The sequence below is a fragment of the Planococcus citri genome, chromosome 1 (assembly GCF_950023065.1).
Source record: "Planococcus citri chromosome 1, ihPlaCitr1.1, whole genome shotgun sequence".
NCBI classification, from domain to species: Eukaryota; Metazoa; Arthropoda; class Insecta; order Hemiptera; family Pseudococcidae; genus Planococcus; species Planococcus citri.
Genome location: NC_088677.1, coordinates 83779097 through 83795676, shown reverse-complemented (window position 1 = coordinate 83795676; position 16580 = coordinate 83779097). Strand labels below are relative to the sequence as shown.

Sequence of the window (16580 nt, the reverse complement as noted above, 5' to 3'; positions counted from 1 at the left end):
ATTTACTGCACTAGTGTACACTGGTGTAGAAAGTGTAGGATTTTTGTTCTTTTCATTTTTTTTTTACACTAGTGCAGGCAAGTTTGTGTTCTATTCAATCGGGTGTACTCTGGTGTAATGCATTGGTGTAGTTGGTGCATACACCATCTACTCCTGCTCTGGAGGAGGAGTAGATGGTGTACACCATGCACACTGAAATTGAATTGATTGTTGATGATAATTGTTTGCGTTTGCGTTCAAATGTGAATTAATTTATTGAAGAAAAGTTGTAAATGGAGAGTGAAATTGTAAAAAAGCTTATTTCATTCTATTTACAAACTATCGGAAGTGATGATGATAACAAAAATGGGATGAAAAAAACATCACCAAATAAATGTTACACCACCACATACACTGGTGTGAGTGGTGCATGAGTCGAGTACACCACCTACTCCAGTGTAATACACCAAGCTACACTAGGGTAAAAAATAAATGCGAAAAGAACAAAGCTAAGATTCTTCAAACTTGCTAAAAAAAAAAATTTATAGAAATTTTCAATTCCTGCCAAAAGTTCAACCATTTTGAATTTGACAGGTCACGTAACACACGCCTTTCTCAAAAAAAATCTAATAATAATTCAATTTCCAGGCTCAAAATTCTTCTACTGTTTCAAAAAAAAAAAAATCGATTGTTTAATCATGATTTATGATTATGACCCAAGTTTGGGGCTCGAAATTCTTCAAATACGTTTAAAAAAAATTTGACAGAAATTATTAATTCTAACCGAAAGTTTAATCCATTTTATAGATCACACTAGGTAGGTAGGTATGCTTATTTCGAAAATTTTTTGGGATTTTTGAAAAAGTGTCATGCTTTCTATTACACGGAGTAATATTTTGAAAAAATTCAAATATTTCAACGAAAATGGTTTTTGATCTTTTTTAAATTTCAAAGAGTTTTTTGAACCCAAAAATAAGACCTATGGGGACCTGTTTTGGTGGTTTTTGAAGAACGTAACCGCCAACATATCGAAACGCGGGTTAAAATTTCGATATAAAATCAAAATCTCAATCAATACTCTTTTTTGGGCACTTTATGTTTATGGATTAAAATTTTAAGTAAAATTCAAATATTCAAAAAACAAAAAAAATGTTTCATCGAACTTTTTTGAAAAAAATTTTAGCTCATAATTTGGAGTTGGACCTGATTTCGGTTACTCAATTTTGAAAAAGGAGTCCTGAGACTCATCAAATCAAGTTGAAACTTTGACAGAAAATCAAAAATCTATCGAAACACTTTTTTTTAAGCAATTATAAAAAATTAAGTGAGTAAGTAAAAGTCTAAGTAGCTATGAACTTGAAATTGAGACTCGTGATGACCACCTGAAAAGCAGGGTTAAATTGGAAAAATTCATCAAAATAGATCGAGGATAAGTTCATCTGTAAGCTGGTAAATATTTTGATTCAGTGATGTAGTGTTGAATCTGGGATTAGATTTCGATATTTTTTAAAAATTGGGTTGACAATCGCTGCATTTTGATCGATATTTAGGACCTTTTCTCTTCAGGGAGGGGGGGACTCCATTTTCAAAATTGCTTTGTTGAAAAGAGCACTCCAATTTTTTCAAATTTTTAGATATTACTTATTGCTTTTACCTCGAAAGTTTATTTTTGAACTTTTCAAATTAGAATTTCCAAAGTATTCTTTCGATCTCGAAGACCCCTACGAAAAATTTGCTCAACGACCAAAGTTGAACTACTTAGTCTTGAGAATTGAGATACCAAAGTCAAATGTGAACTTTCCATTTTACAAGTTCGGCCATTTCTCAAATATAATCACTAGACCATCGAAGAAAACTGTTGGGAAAAAATCGAGCTAAATACGAAAACCTAAACCAAAAAAACCACGCTGATTGGACAAGGAATAACCCCACCGAACGAACACAAGAATTAATTAAACGTGTACTAGTCAATAACTCAACTGGTTTAATAGGTAGGTAGTAGGTGCTATACGATTAATGAAATAATAAAATCATTATTACAACTTCATAAAAACAAAGTGAATAATAGTAAGTATGTACATACTAAAATATCAGTATTATAAAAACAAAAAAATTTAAAAAATGCTGTATTCATATAAGAAAATCGCACGTAAAAATAATTCTATTCTAGTAATTTGAAAATTAAAAGTTTCAAGAAATAGCATTATTTCCTAGAACGGCTAGGACCGAACACCTCCAACCGATCGGAGAACCGTTCCTTGATTTTTCGAATCTCTTCAGCATTATTATTAAAATACCAATTAATAAAATTATCCAGCCTATCAGGGTATGGCACATATCTCATATAACCATCATCACTACCATCCGACTCCTCATCCGAAAACTCATCACACTCATTCTGAATTACGTTACAAAAAATATCATCTACTTTTAACGACTGCTTGAATTTACTGATCTCATCTTCACTATCCAACAACCAGACGAGAAATTTTTGTAATTTATCACCTTTCATTTCATATATAACACCAGAGACCAGGTGCTCGTTGAAAAAATCCAATAAACGTTGCTTCAAAACATGAACAGCTTCCTCGGGTGCGAATGTTTCAACGAATTGTATCAGACGATCGAACTCGCCGCTGTCAATATAATCGCAAAAATAATGTTCAGTAACAGGTGATGAAACGAATTGATTTTTGAATTCAACACGAAGACCGACGTCCTCAAAAGCATCTTCGACCAACGCATTCAACTCTTTATAAGAACGGCATATGGTATAACTAAGAATAGAATTTTCACCGAGAAAATTAGACCTCAGCAATTGCTGTTTCAGCTCCCTTAGTTTTTGCTCGTCGGAACAACAAAAAGATAAAAGCACACGCAATTCTTTGAAATAACAGAGTCTTAGCAGTTCGACGCAATATGGGCCAATATTTTCGTATTTAGACATATGTTGCTCTTTAAATAAGCTCACGTCGTTTTCGTTTCGGAAACACAACTTCATTACTGCCAATAGATCTTTGACACGCGCACCATTGATCAAATTACGCCAATTTTTGCACCAAAATTTGTGCCTTTGTTCAAAAGTGGCTTCCAACAAAACTGTGATTAAGAATCTCATTTCTCTAGGTTTAGTGTCAGATGACCTCATACGTGGACTCTTGAACAATGTTTCATTCAATAATACATCATTTAATACACATTGCTTCAAATTCTCTGGAGAATTTTTCCATATTTCGCAACATAAATATACATCATTGGAATTCATTCGTTCCTTAGCGGTGAGCACACGAGTCTCTGCCTCCAACAGTTTCTCGATTAATAGGATGAACTGACTTCTATTCAATTTGTTTCTAATGTACATCCAAGCAGGAAGAACGTGCACTTTTTCTATGGCAAAGTTCAACAGAGAATACATGAAATTAACACCGTTTTCAGCGAGAAATTCTTCTAGTTCGAAATCGTTTAATCTTGGTAAAGTGAACCTAGCGAATAAGCTGGAATGGAACGATGAAGACATCATTACTGTTGGTTGTGATCGCCTTTCGTGGGGTATACGATTCCAAAAGTACTCACGGGCAAAAAAGTCCTGACTTAGATGATAATTAAACATCACCTCATCGATTGGTTCATCCTCAGGATTGGGTAGATTGTGTAGTTCGTTTCGAAGACAGCAAATCCAGTAGTACGGCAATGGGCGATCGTAAAAATCAATTTGAGCCAAATTGATGTCCAAGCTGGCAAATGGCCAAATTTGTTCAATATCATCTTCAAAGCAGTACCAACAAGCAATTTTGAATTTCTCAACAGCAGTGAACTGATCACACAGCATCATTCGTTTCGCCGTTCGGACATAATGAATAGCACCATTCCAGTCCCATACAAAATCATGGAAATTGTTCAACAGCTGCTCGATGTGACTATTGTAATCAGTATCAAATAAAACATCTTTGGAATGGTACTTAATCCAATCAGCAATTGATACGCGGAACTTGGCGACGTATTCGACCAGTATATCGTAGATCGTCGATGGAATATTGAGGGTTACACTTTTCAGGAGAATGTTATCCTTTACTAAATGTAATTCATCCAAAGACTTAATTTCAGCACGAGCGATTTCTTCACGCCATAATTCCGCAACGATTGCGATAGCTGAAATTTCTTTCAGTGTCACAGGACTCGGATAAGTAAGATCATAAACTTGATCGGTGCTTTCGGTCATTTTCATTTTCTATTCTTGACTCAGTATATGTTGAATTTTACGTTGACTGGAAAATCTGAAAATAAAATGTTCGAAATTATCACAGAATTACGAGAATCAGGAGTTAGTAAGCACTAAGCAGCTACAATGTTGCTTACGATTACGAGTGTTGTCGGTGAAATATTATATTAGATGACACGAAACATACGAAAAACAATTCAAAGAATATTATATTAAATAAACGGTAAATTCACAAAGAATGAACAACGCTAAATATAAACAATAATAATTCGGTAAATAGATCCAAATACAATCTAAAAGGACAAAGGAGAAAGGAGAAAGACGCAGGAGACGCAGGCAGAACACCCTGAACACCCCATATGAGTGGAAGGCGGCCGGGTTACTTTAGTAATTAGTTAGTAATTAGTAGAACAGTAGAACCGGACAAACCGGTTGCGTCACTGACGCCAGAACTCAAGAGAGGCGCTCTGTTCTCAGTTCTTTTTCCTTTCCTATGTTTTAAAAACTTAAAATCCATTTTCAAAAGCTGCTACCCAAGCAGATTCTTGTGGATTTATAAATCTGCCAAAATCCAGATTCTCGAAAATCTGCCAAAGCCAAAATCCGCGCAAAAAGAACACATCTTTAGTGACCATAAAAACCTTCAGCTATTGACGCTATTGTACAGTACAGGGAACAGGCCTTTATAGTTTATTTTGTCAGTTTTGTCACTTTGTGCCACAAAGGCCACAATTCGATCTTGAGCTTGACCTAGTTAGTTTTAGTTTTAAATCTGAAAGTAGTTCTTCAAAGGTGCTAGGTGCTTCAAAGATGAAAGAAATTCTAATAGAAGGTTTGATATTTCATTTTTGATTAATGATTTTACTTCATGTCAAATTTTTACCCAACATGAATGATCCAATTTATTAGATAGGTTGGAGCCTAAAAAGTAAAATTTCTTCAAAATCAAACCCGTTCAAAAAAAGTAAAAAACTAGTACCCAGATTTAATCTTTTACTCATTTTTGGAGCTCCAAATTCTTCAAACTTGCTAAAAAAAATGTACAGAAATGTTTACCATTTTGACAGGTCTGACGTCTGAGGTCACACGACACCCGTGCCCTGTGCCCTTCTCAAAAAATCTAAAAAAAAATCAGAATTCAATAATTATTTCACAGCTCAAAATTATTCAAATGATTCAAAAACAAAAAAATTGATAGAAATTTGTTGATTTTGCGTTGAAATTCAATCATTAATTACCCACTCAATTTTGGGGCTCAAAAGTCAAAATTCTTCAAATACGCTCAAAGAAAATTCAACCGAAATTATGAATTCTAATCAAAAGTTGAACGTTGAATCCATTTGATAAGTCACACTATGCATAGTTATTTCATATTTGGATTTTTTTGGGGGAATTTTGAAAAAAGGCCATGCTATATCTATGTACCTATTAGGTATACCTACTCCCTACTACAAGGTACAACGAAGTGAAATTTTGAAAAAAAATCTCAATATTTCAACGAAAATGTTTTTTGATCTTTTTTAAATTTTAAAGAATTTTATGAACCCAAAAATAGGACGTCTATGGGCCATGGGCCATGGGGACCTGATTTGGCGGTTTTTGAAAAAACGTGACCTCGGACTCACGAAAATGGGACATGGGTTGAAATTTTTGAATTTTGACAGAAAATCAAAATCTCAATCAATACTTCTTTTTGTGTACCTACTTCATGGATTGGAATTTTGAGTAAAATTCAAATATGTATTTTTAAAAAAATGTTTTATTGGGCTTCTTTGAAAACTTTGAGCTCATATTTGGGGCCTGATTTCAGTTCGTTTTGAAAACGGGAGGTATCCAGAGACACGATCAAATCAAGTTGAAATTTCGACAGAAAATCAAAGTCTCTACCTATCGATAGGTATTTTTTCTGAGCATTTATAAAAAATTAAGCGAGTAAGTAGGTATGAACTTGAAATTGACTCACAATTCTGGGAATACGTACTGGAAAAAGTATCATGCAACATTGCAACCTATACTAAGATGGAATTTAAATATCGACAATATATCCAAATATTTCAACACAAATGTTTTTTTGAGCATCTTTGAAGAATTTAAAGTTTGAATTTGGATCATATTTTCCGAAATCGATGGAAAATAGTAATTACTTTTAATCCACTCCACCAAACCGAATTTTACCATGTTTGGTCATTAGAGGATCCTCCAGCGTGATATTCGATTTTTCCACATTTTAAAATTCCCGAGGATAAGTTTGTTTTAAAATTAGTATGTAAATATTTTGATCCAGTGATACATTAAAATGTTGAATCTGGGATTAGATTTTGGAGTTTTTCAAAAATTGGGTTGACAATCTCTGCATTTTGATCGATATTTAGAGACCTTTCCCTCCTGGGAGGGAGCGGGTTAAATCACATTCTCTTGAAAACAGCGATTCAATTTTTTCTAAGTAATTTTTAAATATCAAATATCGCTTTTACCTTGAAAGTTCATTTTTGAACTTTTCAAATTTTTAATTATTTACTCGTATTTTGAATTTCTGAAGTATTCGCTCGAAGACACCGACGAGAAATTTGCTCAAAGTTGAACTATTCTTGAAAATCGAGATACGAATGTGAACTCTCCATTTTATAAGTTCGGCTATTTCTCGAGTAATCAATATCAAATTACTAGACTATCGAAGAGAAACCCTTGAGGGAAAAATCGAACTAAATCAGAAAACCTTGACCAAAAAAATATGGCTGATTGGACAAGGAATAACCCCACCGCACGAACACAAGAATTGATGAACTAATACCTAGTCATCAATAACTCAACTGGTTTAATACCTCACAATTAATAAAATAATAAAATCAGCTTTACAATTTCATAAAGACAAAATGAATAATAGTACTAAATAATATCAGTAATAAAAGCAAAAAAAAAATAAATGCTTCATGAAATAGTATCTACCTATAACTGGTTTAATCAACTTCATAAAAACAAAATGAATAATAATAAAAAAACAAAAAATTGAAAAAATCAAAAATGCTGCAGTCATAAAAGAAAAATCACACGTAAGTTAGGTAAATTTTATCTTGGTGCCTAATTTGAACATAAAAAAGTTTCAAGAAACAATGCCCTTTTCAATGATGGAACACCTTCAACTTATCAGAGTACCGTTCCTTAATTTTCCGAATTTCATCAGCATCATTATCAAAATACCAGTTCAAAAAATCATCTACCTTATCGGGGCATTTCAAAAAACGAACGAGAGGCCCACGTACCAACTCAACCTGTAATACCACATTACACAAAATATCACCTACTGATAAAGATTGCTTGAATTTTCCGATCTCATCTTCACTATCCAACAACCAGACGAGAAATTTTTGTAAATTATCACCCTTCATGTTATAAATATCACCAGAGACCAGACTCTCCTTAAAATTATCGAACAAACGTTGCTTCAAAACACGAAATGCTTGTTCTTCGGGTACAAATGCTTCAACAAATTCCATCAGATAACCGAAGTCACCTACACGAATATACTCGAATAAGCAGTTTTGATTTGCAGGCGATGAAACGAATTGATTTTTGAATTCAACACGAAGACCGACGTCCTCAAAAGCATCTTCGATGAACGCATTCAACTGTTTATGATAAGAACGGATAATATCACAACACAGAATAGAATTTTCTCCGAGAAAATTAGACCTCAACAATTGTTGTTTCAGCTCTCTTGCTTTTTGCTTGTCAGAATAACAAAAATACAAAAACTTACTCAATCCCTCGAAACATCCGCCTTTTAGCGCTTTGACGCAATATGGACCGATATTTTCGTATTTAGACATGTATTGCTCTTTAAATGAGCTTATATCGTTTTCGTCACAGAAACATAACTTCATTACTACTTGTAGATCTTCGACACGAGCACCGGTGATCAAATTACGCCAATTTCTGCACCAAAATGTGTGCCTTTGTTCAAAACTGGCATCCAACAGAACTGTGATCAGGAATCTCATTTGTCTAGGGTTGTATGGCCCTGTACTCGTCAGTCTGTCGAACGATCTTTCATTCAATAAAACATCATTCAATGCCGATCGCTTCAAATTCTCCGGAGAATTTTTCCATACTTCGCAGCATAAATCAACTTCATCTTTGGACTTCTCGGAGAACATATTCGACTCTTCACCCAGCAATTTCTCGATTAATTCGATGAACTGACTTCTGCTAATTTTGTTTCTAATGTACATCCAAGTAGGAAGAACGGAGATTCTGTCTGAGCGTACGAATGTGCGCACAACTGTGCGCGTGTTATCGGCCAGCAGAGAAATCATGAAATTAGCACCTTCTTCAGCGAGAAATGTTTCCAATTGGAAATCATCCAATCTAGGTAAAATGAACCTAGCGAATGAACTGGGATCGTACCGAGACATCATGATGGTTGCATGCGATCGCCTTTCGTAGGATATACGATTCCAAAAATACTCGAGGGAACAAAAGCCCTCATGTCGAAATTCGCACCTATAAAACACCAACTCATCGATTGGTTTATCATCAGGATTGGGTATATTGTGTAGTTCGTTTCTAATACAGCAAATCCAGTAGTACAGTATCGGAGTACTATCAAAATCCATATGGGTTAAATCGAAGTTCGAGCTCACACGTGGCCAAAGTCGTCTAATATCATCTTCCAAACAGTACCGACAAGCAATTACGAATTTCTCATTAGCAGAGAGCTGATCGCACAGCATCTTTCGTTTGGCCGTTCGAACATCATGAACAGCACCATTCCAGTCCCATACAAAATCATGGAAATGAGTATCTAGAGCGGCTAGACGATAGCCAATTGATGATATGAACTTGTCGATGTATTTGACCAGTACATCGTAAACTGTCGATGGAACATTGGGGATTTTCTTTTTCAGCAGAATATCCTTCGCTGAATAAAATTTAATCCGAGCAGTCTTGATATCAGTATGTGCGATTTCTTCACGCCATAATTCTGCAACGACTGCGATAGCTGAAATTTCTTTCAGTGTCACAGGACTCGGATAAGTAAGATCGTAAACGCGAGAACTGGTTTTGGCCATTTTCTATTCTTGATTCGGTATATGCAATTAGATCTAATAATTCAATTTAATTGGAAAATCTGGAAATTAAATCACAGAATTAGAATCAATGGTTGGTATATGCAGCTACAATGTTGCTTACGAGTAATTAATAAATTATGTTAATCCTACGTACCATCAAAATGATTTATAGAGAAGAGATTTCATTCAAAATAACGCTAGAAACTTAGAAAGCCAGTCCTTGAAAAAATGTTTCGGTAGAATAAGTCAAAACTTTTGAAACTTGAGACCTAAAATTAATGAAAACGCAAGTTCTATTAGTGTTTCTATTTACGTGAGTGATATGAAATGGATAATTTCTATACCTCGATTAAATAATACGTACTTTGAACCATTGTTTCGATGGTTTCTGTCACAGGGTGTTTAAAAGTTCCAATATCAGGGGGAAAATAGTTACCAACGAACAACACTCAAGTTATTGGTGATTATAGAAAGTATTTTCTAAACTTGATAAACGAAGCACTACTTATCGAACAATAATTTTCAGAATCATTTTTGCTCTAGGAATATTCATGAAAAAGACTACATCGCACTGATAAGAATAAAAACCAAAACATTCCTTTATCAGTGGTACACCCCCCACCCCCGTCACCGCTTGTACCAACTTGTCAACATGTACGGACAGATCTGGACTCAAAGACTCCTTCAACTTCAACTCAAAATGTTTCAAAATCAAAAATAATCTACAAATTTTTCGATAGAAATTTTGATAGGTTGCACAATGCTTCTTTCAGAATTCAGAATTCAGAATTCAATTCAGAAATATCAAATAAGCTTAAAATTATTCAAAACTGTTCAAAATGATCGGAAGATGACCAAGAAAGCTGAAATTTGGGATATACCTACCCTATTTTCGACATGCCAAATCGATTGGAAACGGTTTCAACCCGTTTTTAGCAGTTCTGGAGCCTCCGGCAGATTTTTGAAACTCGAAATTCCCACAAAATTCCATCAAATTGCAGTTGTAAAGCTAAAATTTATTCTAAAAACTAATTTCAATACGCTACGAAGTACTGCAGGTAAATTTCAAGTCGTTTTGGATCCTCCAACAACTTTTTGAAAATTCCTGAAGCCTCCAGCAGATATTTGAACTTTAAATTTTCACAAAATTTCATCAAATAGAGATGGAAAGCTGAAATTTACTTTACACTCCAATTTTAACTCCCTCTGAAAACAACTTCTGGTGGATTTCAAGTCATTTTAGAGCCTCCAACGACTTTTTTGAACATTACTGGAGCCTCCAGTAGATTTTTGAAACTTGATTCTGCAAACTAATTTCAATACGCTACGAAGTTGACTGCTGGTGAATTTCAAGTCGTTTTGGAGCCTCCAGCAATTTTTTGAAAGGTTGTACCTATGGTGTTTTTTTGAAAAATTGAAATTTCTTAAAAGTAGCTATGGATGAAGCTTCAAAACCATTTGAAACCACCATGTAGTCTGCGAAGTAAATTTCAGCTTGCCAACTCCATTTGATAAATTAATGTTGGGGAAATTTCAAGTTTCAAAAATCTACTGGAGGCTCCAGTAATTTTCAAAAAAGTCGCTGAAGGCCCTAAAATGACTTGAACCCACCTGAAGTCGTCTTCAGAGGGTGTTAAAATTGGAGTGTAAAGTAAATTTCAGCTTTCCATCTCTATTTGATGAAATTTTGTGAAAATTCAAAGTTTCAAAAATCTGCTGGAGGCTCCAGTAATTTTCAAAAAAAGTCGCTGGAGCCGCTGGAGGCCCTAAAATTACTCGAACCCACCTGAAGTCGTCTTTAGAGGGTGTTAAAATTGGAGTGTTGAGTAAATTTTGGCTTTCCATCTCCATTTGAATTTTGATGAAATTTTTTGAAAATTCAAAGTTTAAAAAATCTGCTGGAGGCTCCAGAACCGCTCAAAACGGGTTGAAACCGTTTCCAATCGATTTGGCATGTTGAAAATAGGGTATATCTCAAATTTCAGCTTTCTTGGTCAATTTAGTAAAATTTTGATTTTTTCCCTCATTTTTGGCCTAAAATTCGATTTTCAAAAATTCACCAAAAATCGAAAAACGCACTTTAGCACTTGAAATTTTGACAGGTGATAAATTTTTGAATAATCTTTCTACCTAAGTACCTTTGTGATTGTGAAGTTTGAAAAAGTTCGTGCAAGTCCTGTGTTAAAACGCAAAATCTGCGATTTCGGCTGACCTGTCAATCAAAATGGCCGCCATTTTGTTCATAATGCCAACCTTTTTTTTGGCAAGTTTGCTTTAAAATGTTCCTTAGGATGTCCCCTTTAAGAAAAAAGTTGTCCCGGAGAATTTGCGTGGAGGGGGGTGTGAAATTACTCCTATTGTCATATGCCGGACTATTTGGTTAGTTTTGAAAAAGGTGCCCTGAGAAGCCCACCAAATCAAGTTAAAATGTTGACAGAAAATCAAGATCTCTATCAAAACTTTTTTTGAGCATTAATAAAAAATTGGGTAGGTAGGGTAAGTATGTATGAACTTTTGAACATTTTTGAGCAAATTTCGAGTTCAAAATTGGATCATGATTTTCCAGATCGATGAAAAATATAAAATATGTACCTACTCGATCTTATCCACTCTGCCGAACCGAATTTTACCAAGTCTTTTTACCAAGTCTTAGCCATTCCGAATCATCCAGCGCGATTTTCAATTTCTCCGTATTTTAAATTTTAAAATTCCTGCAAAGGCGTGAAAATCAATTCGGGCAGCCAGGGCAGCCTACATTTTGAACTAATTTCCAGACGGGACACTTCGAGTGTTTTTTTAAAACTAGCATTCTCCGGTTATTAAGTATCACTAAAAAAGGTACCGATCAACCCGATGTGCAAATCCGTCGACACAAGTCACAATGTGTCTGCTTTTACTGACACAATATCGTGTCCGTTTTTCATGTATTTCCTACTACAAACGTATAGGCAAACTATTTTACACGAGAATCCTGAAATTGCATAGCCTCATGATATTAGGCATACCTACACCAATGACCATTAAAATGGTGATTTTGTTTATTTAAATAAACAATCTCACAATGACCACTTGAAAAACCAGTTTAAATATGGATACATTCATTAAATAGATCGAAAAGTGCCTCAGCAAATCACTTAGTAAGTATCCTGATTCATTTTTAATAAAATAATATACTTAGGTACCTATAATGTTGAATTAATCTGGCATTACATTCTGGAATTTTTCAAAAATTGGACAACGCTGCATTTTGATCAATATTCAGAGCCATTTTCCTCCAGTGAGAGGGTATGGACGGGTGAAATCCTATTTTCAACACTCCCTTTCACATTGAAACTTTATTTTTGAACATTTCAAAGTTTAATTATATTGTTGTTGTTGATTTTGAATTTCCAAAGTTCAAGTATTTTCTCGAAGACCGCGACGAAAAATTTGCTCCCAGTTTAAATATTCTTGAGAATTAAAATATGTACAAATAGGGAAAAAATCGAGCAAAATCAAAAAACCTTGATACAGAAAAATAAGGTTGATTTGACAAGGAATAGCTCCCGTCACCATACGTACAGAAAAATTATCTAATGAGTAACAATAATCAATAACTCAACGGGTTTAATACCTTACGAATAATAAAATAAAATAATAAAATCATCATTACAACTTCATATGTAAAAACAAAATTAATAGTACATACTGAATATCATAATAATAAAAACAAAAAACTAATAAAATGCTGCAGTCATTCAAAAAAGGTCACACGTAAATTGGTATCTGAACACGAAATAGTTTCAAGAAATAATATATAGGTAATTATCAGTAACCGAACACCTTCAACCTATCGGAGTACCACTACTTATAATTAATTCTTCGTATCTCTTCAGCATTATAATTACAATACAAATTCAAAAATCAGCTTATCAGGGTATTGTATAACCGCCCCAATGATCCCCATCGCTCCAACTCAATATCACCTACTGAGAAAGACTGTTTGAATTTACCAATAAACGTTGCTTCAAAAAAGGATAAACTCGTTCTTCGGGTACAAATGTTTCAACGAATCCTATCAGACAACCAAAGTCGCCGTCACGAATGCATTTGGATAAGTGATTTTCAGTTACAGGCGATGAAACGAATTGATTTTTGAATTCAGCACGAAGATCGACGTCCTCAAAAGCATCTTCGACGAACGCGTTCAACTCTTTATAATAAGAAAGGAAAACATGGAAACGCAGAATAGAATTTTCACCGAGAAAATTTGACTCCAACAGTTGCTGTTTCAACTCTTTCACGTTTTGCTTGTCAGAATAACAAAAATACAAAAACTCGCTCAATTCTTCGAAACATCCTTCTTTTAGCGCTTCGACGCAATACGGGCCGATATTTTCGTATTTAGACATACATTGCTCTTTAAACGAGCTTATATCGTTTTCGTCACAAAAACATAACTTCATTACTACTTGTAGATCTTCGACACGAGCACCTGCGATCAAATTACGCCAATTTTTGCACCAAAATATCTGCCTTTGTTCGAAACTGGCATCCAATAGAACTGTGATTAGGAATCTCATTTGTCTAGGGTTGTGTGGCCCTGTACTCATTCTGTTGAACAATCTTTCATTCAATAACAAATCATTCAATGCCGATCGCTTCAAATTCTCCGGAGAATTTTTCCATACTTCGCAGCATAAATAAACTTCATCTTTGGACTTCTCGGTGAAAATATTCGACTCATCAATCAGCAAATTCTGGATTAATTCGATGAACTGACTACTGCTAATTTTGTTTCTGATGCACATCCAAGCAGGAAGAACGTAGATTTTGTGTACGTGTACGTACTCGATCATCAAAGAAAACATGAAATCAACACCTCTTTCAGCGAGAAATTCTTCCAATTGGAAATCGTCCAATCTTGGTAAAATGAACCTAACGAATGAACCGGATTGGCAAATAGACATAGAGATGGTTGCTTGCGATCGACTTTCGTAGGGTATACGATTCCAAAGTACTCGAGAGAAGAAAAGCTCCCACGTTCACAATTGTCAAGCATCAACTCATCGATTGGTTCAACGTGAGGATTCGGTATATTGTGTAGTTCGTTTCGAAGACAGCAAATCCAGTAGTACGGCAATGGGCGATCGTAAAAATCAATTTGAGCCAAATTGATGTCCAAGCTGGCAAATGGCCAAATTTGTTCAATATCATCTTCAAAGCAGTACCAACAAGCAATTTTGAATTTCTCAACAGCAGTGAACTGATCACACAGCATCATTCGTTTCGCCGTCCGGATATAATGAATATCACTATTCCAGTCCCATACAAAATCATGGAACTTGTTCAACAGCTCAATGTAACTATTGTAATCGTTATCGAATAATACATTGATCGAATGGTACTCTATCCAATGAGTTATTGATACGCGGAACTTGGTGATGAATTTGACCAGTAAATCGCAAATCGTTGATGGAATATTGGGGGTTATCTTGTTCAGCACCATATCATTCGCTAATTTTAATTCATCCCAAGTTGGAATTTCATTGGATGCGATTTCTTTACGCCATAATTCCGCAACGAGCGCGATAGCAGAGATTTCTTTCAGTCTCACAGGACTCGGATAAGTAAGATCGTAAACTCGAGAACTGGTTTCGGCCATTTTCTAATCTTGATTCGGTAACATGCAAAGAAGATCTCAATTCAATCTGATTGGAATATCTGGAAATAAAATGTCCGAAATAATATCACAGCATTTAGAATAGAATCAGGAGTTATCTAGTACCTAGGCAGCTGCAAATGTTGCTTCTCGCTTACCTACGAGCGTTGTTACAGTGAAATTAAAGGCGACAGGAATGACGAAATGTACGAAAAAGTTATCAAAAAATAATTAAATATAAATCCACAAACAATTAACAACGTGATAAAACGAATAATTTGCAGAATCTAAGGTAAATCCAAAGGACCCAGTTCACATGAACACAGCTACGCAGATGAGGCTGAATACAATGAATCATGAATGATTGAATGAGCATGACGCATGAGCGAAGCCTCGTAGGCCTGGTTACGAGATAAGCTAAGTTGATAAACTAATTGAATCGGTTAATTAAGAAACTGCATAAGTCCCAAAAACCAACTTTTCAGGAGAGACAAAAAACTTAATTACTTCGGTTCCTCGAAATATTGAATTGTACCACTACAGTATGTTTAATACTGTCACATTACACACCTTTTCCACCTATTAGCCGAATTCGCCGATGAAGGCTGTGGCAGTGAGTGCGCATCAAAGTTTTTGGAATTATGTTGTTTCATGAATAACTCGACGAAATTTGGTCAGAAAATCGTAGTTGGTGAATGAAATCGTAATTTTCGAATATTTTTCAACGTATTTTAAGGTGTTTATCACTTTTGGAACATTTGGACTTCCATTTTCAAACCATAAGATGTCCAAAAAACGTATACTCGTGGAGAATTCTGTTTTGATAAAATGCGTGGAGTTATGTAGTTTCATGAAAAACTGAGGTGGAGTTATGTTGTTTCATGAAAAACTGAGGTGGAGTTATGTTGTTTCATGAAAAACCGGTATCAAAATCTCCATGTTCTGCCGCGAGATGGCGCGTTTCGGCACCACCAGTCGACGCGGCCGGGCCGAATTAGTAATAAACGACAATAAAGTGAAAAGTGCCAAAACTGGACTTATGCAGTTTCTTGATGTACTGATTCAATTACTAGAGACTAAGGATACTTTTCGGCATCGTGTGCTGTCGAGTGCTTTCGGCTACGCTCCTGTGACTTTATTCTTTGTAATGATTCAAGTTCCCTGTTCCTGTTGATGAGATTTTTAATTTTAATTAAAAATTAATTATAATATTCGAATATTATATTGTCTTTTACGTATTCTTCATTGTATTTCTTGTAGAATGCAATTTTTTGTTGCTCAATAATATACTTTGGGTTAAATGCCTTGTGAGCAGTTGGAAATCTGATAAGATTTTTTCGATTTTGACTTTGACTGATGTGATATCAATATTCTTTTGAAAAACGTCCAAGTTCCAAATGTTTGTTCAACAACGTCACTTCTGTTAAAGTTTTACATTTTCTTCAAATTGAATTCGAAAGTGTCTATAGACTAGTGTTGGCCTGAGAATATTCTCAATGCGCATAATCTGAGAATATTCGCGAATATTCTCAAACGCTTGGAGAATATTCTCTCAAAAAAATAAAAATCTGGACTTTTTTCAAAAAATTTGAAGATTTTTCTACAATTTTCCACAATTTACAAGTTTTACAACTACTTTTCTTTATAAATATCCACTTTTCCTTAATAATTT

General features: G+C 34.8%; 3 protein-coding genes across 5 annotated transcripts; all 3 read right to left on the bottom strand.

Annotated features, from left to right (window-relative positions):
* Nucleotides 1-1940: 1940 nt before the first annotated feature.
* LOC135838588 (uncharacterized) lies at nucleotides 1941-5563 on the bottom strand. The gene is made up of 2 exons (XM_065354279.1): nucleotides 4336-5563; nucleotides 1941-4253 (listed from the first exon to the last, which is right to left on the bottom strand). Exon 2 carries the CDS (start codon nucleotides 4202-4204, stop codon nucleotides 2183-2185), a length of 2022 nt encoding a protein of 673 aa, XP_065210351.1. The 5' UTR covers nucleotides 4205-4253; nucleotides 4336-5563; the 3' UTR covers nucleotides 1941-2182.
* LOC135838598 (uncharacterized) lies at nucleotides 4390-9859 on the bottom strand. 2 transcript variants are annotated; one of them, XM_065354299.1, is made up of 4 exons: nucleotides 9632-9859; nucleotides 9422-9536; nucleotides 7956-9326; nucleotides 7686-7824 (listed from the first exon to the last, which is right to left on the bottom strand). In XM_065354299.1, exons 3-4 carry the CDS (start codon nucleotides 9265-9267, stop codon nucleotides 7796-7798), a joined length of 1341 nt encoding a protein of 446 aa, XP_065210371.1. In that variant the 5' UTR covers nucleotides 9268-9326; nucleotides 9422-9536; nucleotides 9632-9859; the 3' UTR covers nucleotides 7686-7795. The 2 variants fall into 2 exon arrangements, with proteins under 2 accessions (XP_065210361.1, XP_065210371.1); XM_065354289.1 differs by having other exon boundaries at nucleotides 4390-9326.
* Nucleotides 9860-12856: 2997 nt separating this feature from the next.
* LOC135838575 (uncharacterized) lies at nucleotides 12857-15319 on the bottom strand. Of its 2 annotated transcripts, none has more exons than XM_065354266.1 (2): nucleotides 15035-15319; nucleotides 12857-14970 (listed from the first exon to the last, which is right to left on the bottom strand). In XM_065354266.1, the coding sequence occupies exon 2, from the start codon at nucleotides 14214-14216 to the stop codon at nucleotides 13233-13235; it is 984 nt and encodes a 327-aa protein (XP_065210338.1). In that variant the 5' UTR covers nucleotides 14217-14970; nucleotides 15035-15319; the 3' UTR covers nucleotides 12857-13232. The 2 variants fall into 2 exon arrangements, with proteins under 2 accessions (XP_065210338.1, XP_065210330.1); XM_065354258.1 differs by having other exon boundaries at nucleotides 15067-15319.
* Nucleotides 15320-16580: the final 1261 nt, after the last annotated feature.